The sequence below is a fragment of the Nestor notabilis genome, unplaced genomic scaffold (genome assembly GCF_000696875.1).
Source record: "Nestor notabilis isolate BGI_N333 unplaced genomic scaffold, ASM69687v1 scaffold22737, whole genome shotgun sequence".
NCBI lineage: Eukaryota > Metazoa > Chordata > Aves > Psittaciformes > Psittacidae > Nestor > Nestor notabilis.
In genome coordinates this window covers 7,949-10,969 of record NW_009937238.1, presented here as the reverse complement: position 1 = coordinate 10,969, position 3,021 = coordinate 7,949, and the positions used below count along the sequence as shown (strand labels likewise).

General features: G+C 58.2%; 1 protein-coding gene across 1 annotated transcript in view; it reads left to right on the top strand.

Annotated features, from left to right (window-relative positions):
- The first annotated feature begins 915 nt into the window (after nt 1-915).
- Nucleotides 916-3,021, top strand: part of ARHGEF37 (Rho guanine nucleotide exchange factor (GEF) 37) — an 8,742-nt gene continuing 6,636 nt past the window's right edge. Inside the window, 5 exon segments of the mRNA XM_010018738.1 lie at nt 916-1,019; nt 1,021-1,117; nt 1,541-1,670; nt 1,816-1,963; nt 2,792-2,991. Of these exon segments, the coding sequence (XP_010017040.1) occupies nt 916-1,019; nt 1,021-1,117; nt 1,541-1,670; nt 1,816-1,963; nt 2,792-2,991 (679 nt within the window).

Genomic DNA, 3,021 nt, shown 5'->3' with positions numbered 1-3,021 from the left:
CCAGGGTCTGGATCCAGCCAAGCTGTGCGCTGCGCTGGTGTGGGCTGCGCCATGTCTGTCTCTCAAGGCCTCCTGCCTGGGATCGAGTGCTATCTGTGATGCTCTGGGAGCTGCTCCATCCTCCTCAGTATCGGTTACAGCAGAAGATGTTCCCTGAGACAGAAATGGCATGAATCAGCTCCAATTTTTCACGCTTTCTGCAGGCAGAGAGGAGAGGGGAGCGGGCTGTGCTGGGCAGGGCACAGGCATTGTGCACCAGGGACTGGGAGTGCCCCTGGCAGAGGCGCCCACAGCTTCTTTCCCCATCCCCATCACTGTTAAACCATATCTCCCTGCCACAGAAACATCTTTTGTTCAAGCACTGCAAAAACACTCTTTGTACTTTGAATAGGACTGTTGAAGGCAAGGCAAGGCAAGGTGCCAGGCGTGGGCAGCCACGGCAGGGAGGGAACAGCTTGCCCCGGGAGCAAGGAGTTGGAGCAGAGGTTGCAAACCCCACTGTGCCCTGGGGAGCAGTCCTGCATAGTCCCAATGCGGGGTGAATGCTGCCAGGACCCTGCCTGCAGTGGGGCTCCCCTTGCCCGCACCCTGGCCCTGCACATGGTTGCTGGAGCTTGGGCATGTGTTTGTGGCAAGTCCCTGCCTGCCGCACGTGGGTGCTTGCCCTCTGCAGCCAGCCTGCTCCTGCCCTGCAGCACTTCATGGTTCTGTGGTTTTGCAGTGCCATCCATGACCTGCTTGTAAACGCATATGGATGGCTTGAGTGTTCCCAGAGGTGTGCTGTGGGGTGCCCCCAGCACATAGGAGGGAGCACAGGCATGCAGCTGGGTTGGGCACTGGAGCACCGGTCCCAGGGCTGCTCTTGTGTGGCCTGTCCCTAACCCCCTGCCACCTCCTGCAGAGCATCCTGCTGAGATGGCGAGTGACCCCGGGGCAGAGCCCGATGCTGAGGATGCAGCTGAGGCTGAAGAGGGTGTCTATGAGGAGGTGATGCCCTGCAACAGGATGGAGCTGAGCCATGCTGGCCGTGGAGGAGCTCATCACCACTGAGGCCAGCTATGTCCACAACATCCAGCTCTGTGTGTCAGACATCCGAGCACACCTCCAGAAGAAGCAGGTGAGGCAGGATACATCCCCCCCTACCCAGGGTCTGGGGACTGTAGCATGAACCTATTGAGAGCTGCAAGATGCTCAGATCACTGCAGGGATGTCACCACATGTTCACCTTCTATCTTCCTGGTCTCTCTCAACCAGCCAAGGTCTTGGGTTGGGTGGACATTGGGTCAGACCTAGTACAGCCATCCTATGGCTTTAACCCTGCATCTGTAACATGAAAAGGCCTCATTGCCTCACTCATGGGCACATGCAGGTCTCAGCATCCCCAACAGCTCCTGAAACAGAGCATTGCGCCAGCTCCTCAGGTGTTATATGGGGCAGCTGGAAGGACACGAGTGCTTAGGAGGGTGAGTGCCTCCAGAACACATGGTCCACCTCTGTGTGATGTATTTAGCTTACCTTGGGGTATCTTTCCTCCCTTCAGCTGCCTGATCTTGACCTGGAAGGACTGTTCTCTAACACTGACGACATCCTGCACATGTCCAGACGGTTTCTGAAGGGTCTTGAGGACACGACCACGGCCACCCATGAGCACGAGCAGCTGTTCTGCATCAGTAAGTGGCGCAGCACCGAGAGCTGACCTGTGCCTTTGGCACTGCTCTGCAGCTTCACCATCCCAGCAGGCTGGGGAGAAACCTCTGCCTTTCCCTGAGGCCACAGGAAAGGACCATCCTTTCCCACCTCGCTCTCCATCCCCAGGCACGCTGTTCCAGGAGTTCAAGGAGGAGATGGAGACCACCTACAAGATCTACTGTGCCAGCTACGAGCATGCCCTCCTGCTGGTGGAGAGCTACCGCAAGGACCCCAGGCTGCAGGAGGAGATCCTGGACACCCTGAATGCAACAGTGTAGGTACTTGCTGCTGAGGCCACCGCTTCCCTCTCCCTGTTTTACCTACTGGCCTTGCCCTCCTTCTGTCTGGACAAGCTGCTGTATGGGCACGTGCCACCAGGCTGAGTGTAATTTCATGACAATTTCCTTTTTGGCACTGCCTGGTGTAACCCCTGTCAGCCTGTCCTGCACCCTTGGGGCCACTTGATGGGTTGGTGGGCTTTTATGGTGAACCCCAAAACAAGGGATGGGGTGTCACCCAGATCTCCTGCCTGTCCCCCAGCTTGACCAGAGACACAGGCTGGCCCTGGCGGACCTGCCAAACCCCTTCTGAACTATCAAAGGGATCACAAACACCATCAGAGAGTCAGAGATAGGTGAAGCAGGAGTGGCCGCAGAGGAGCTGCTGGGATCTACTGCTCTGTTTCAGGGCACAGGCAATGCGACTCCCAAATGAGCAACACCTTGCATGCAGGTAGAAGGCTTGTCCTGCTGGCAGCCTGCCTGCACTTCACCCACCCTCTCTCCCCATTGTCTCTGGAGCATGCACCCATCCCGTGCCTCCTAGCTAGACAAGCACAGCACTGTTCAGGGAGGCAGAGCACTGCCCGGGGCTGGCACTGATGGCATCCTCTGACAGCAGCTGGTGAGGAGCAGGGTTCGCAGCCAGAACCCCCCCAAGCTGCTGGGTACAGCTTGCCTGCGGATCCAAGGCAGCAAAGCTCCCCTGCAGCTGGAGAGGTGCTGCTTTGCCCCTAGAATGCTCGCAGAGAAGCTGGGGGAGCAGCAGGGTAGGGGGGAAGCTCTCGATGCCAACCTTGAGCAATCAATCCTCTCTCCATCAGGCCTCACACGGGTGCGTCGGACCTCAGCTTCTTCCTGGTGATGCCGGTGCAGAGGGTCACCAAATACCCGCTGCTGCTGGGGAAGATCCTGGAGAACACCCCCGCCAACAGCAGCGTGTACTCAGCGCTGGAGGCAGCCGTCCGCGCCATGGCCCAGGTCAATGCCAACATCAATGAGTACAAACGGCGCAAGGAAGTAGGTGAGTGGTCGAGGGCACGGTGCAGGCAGA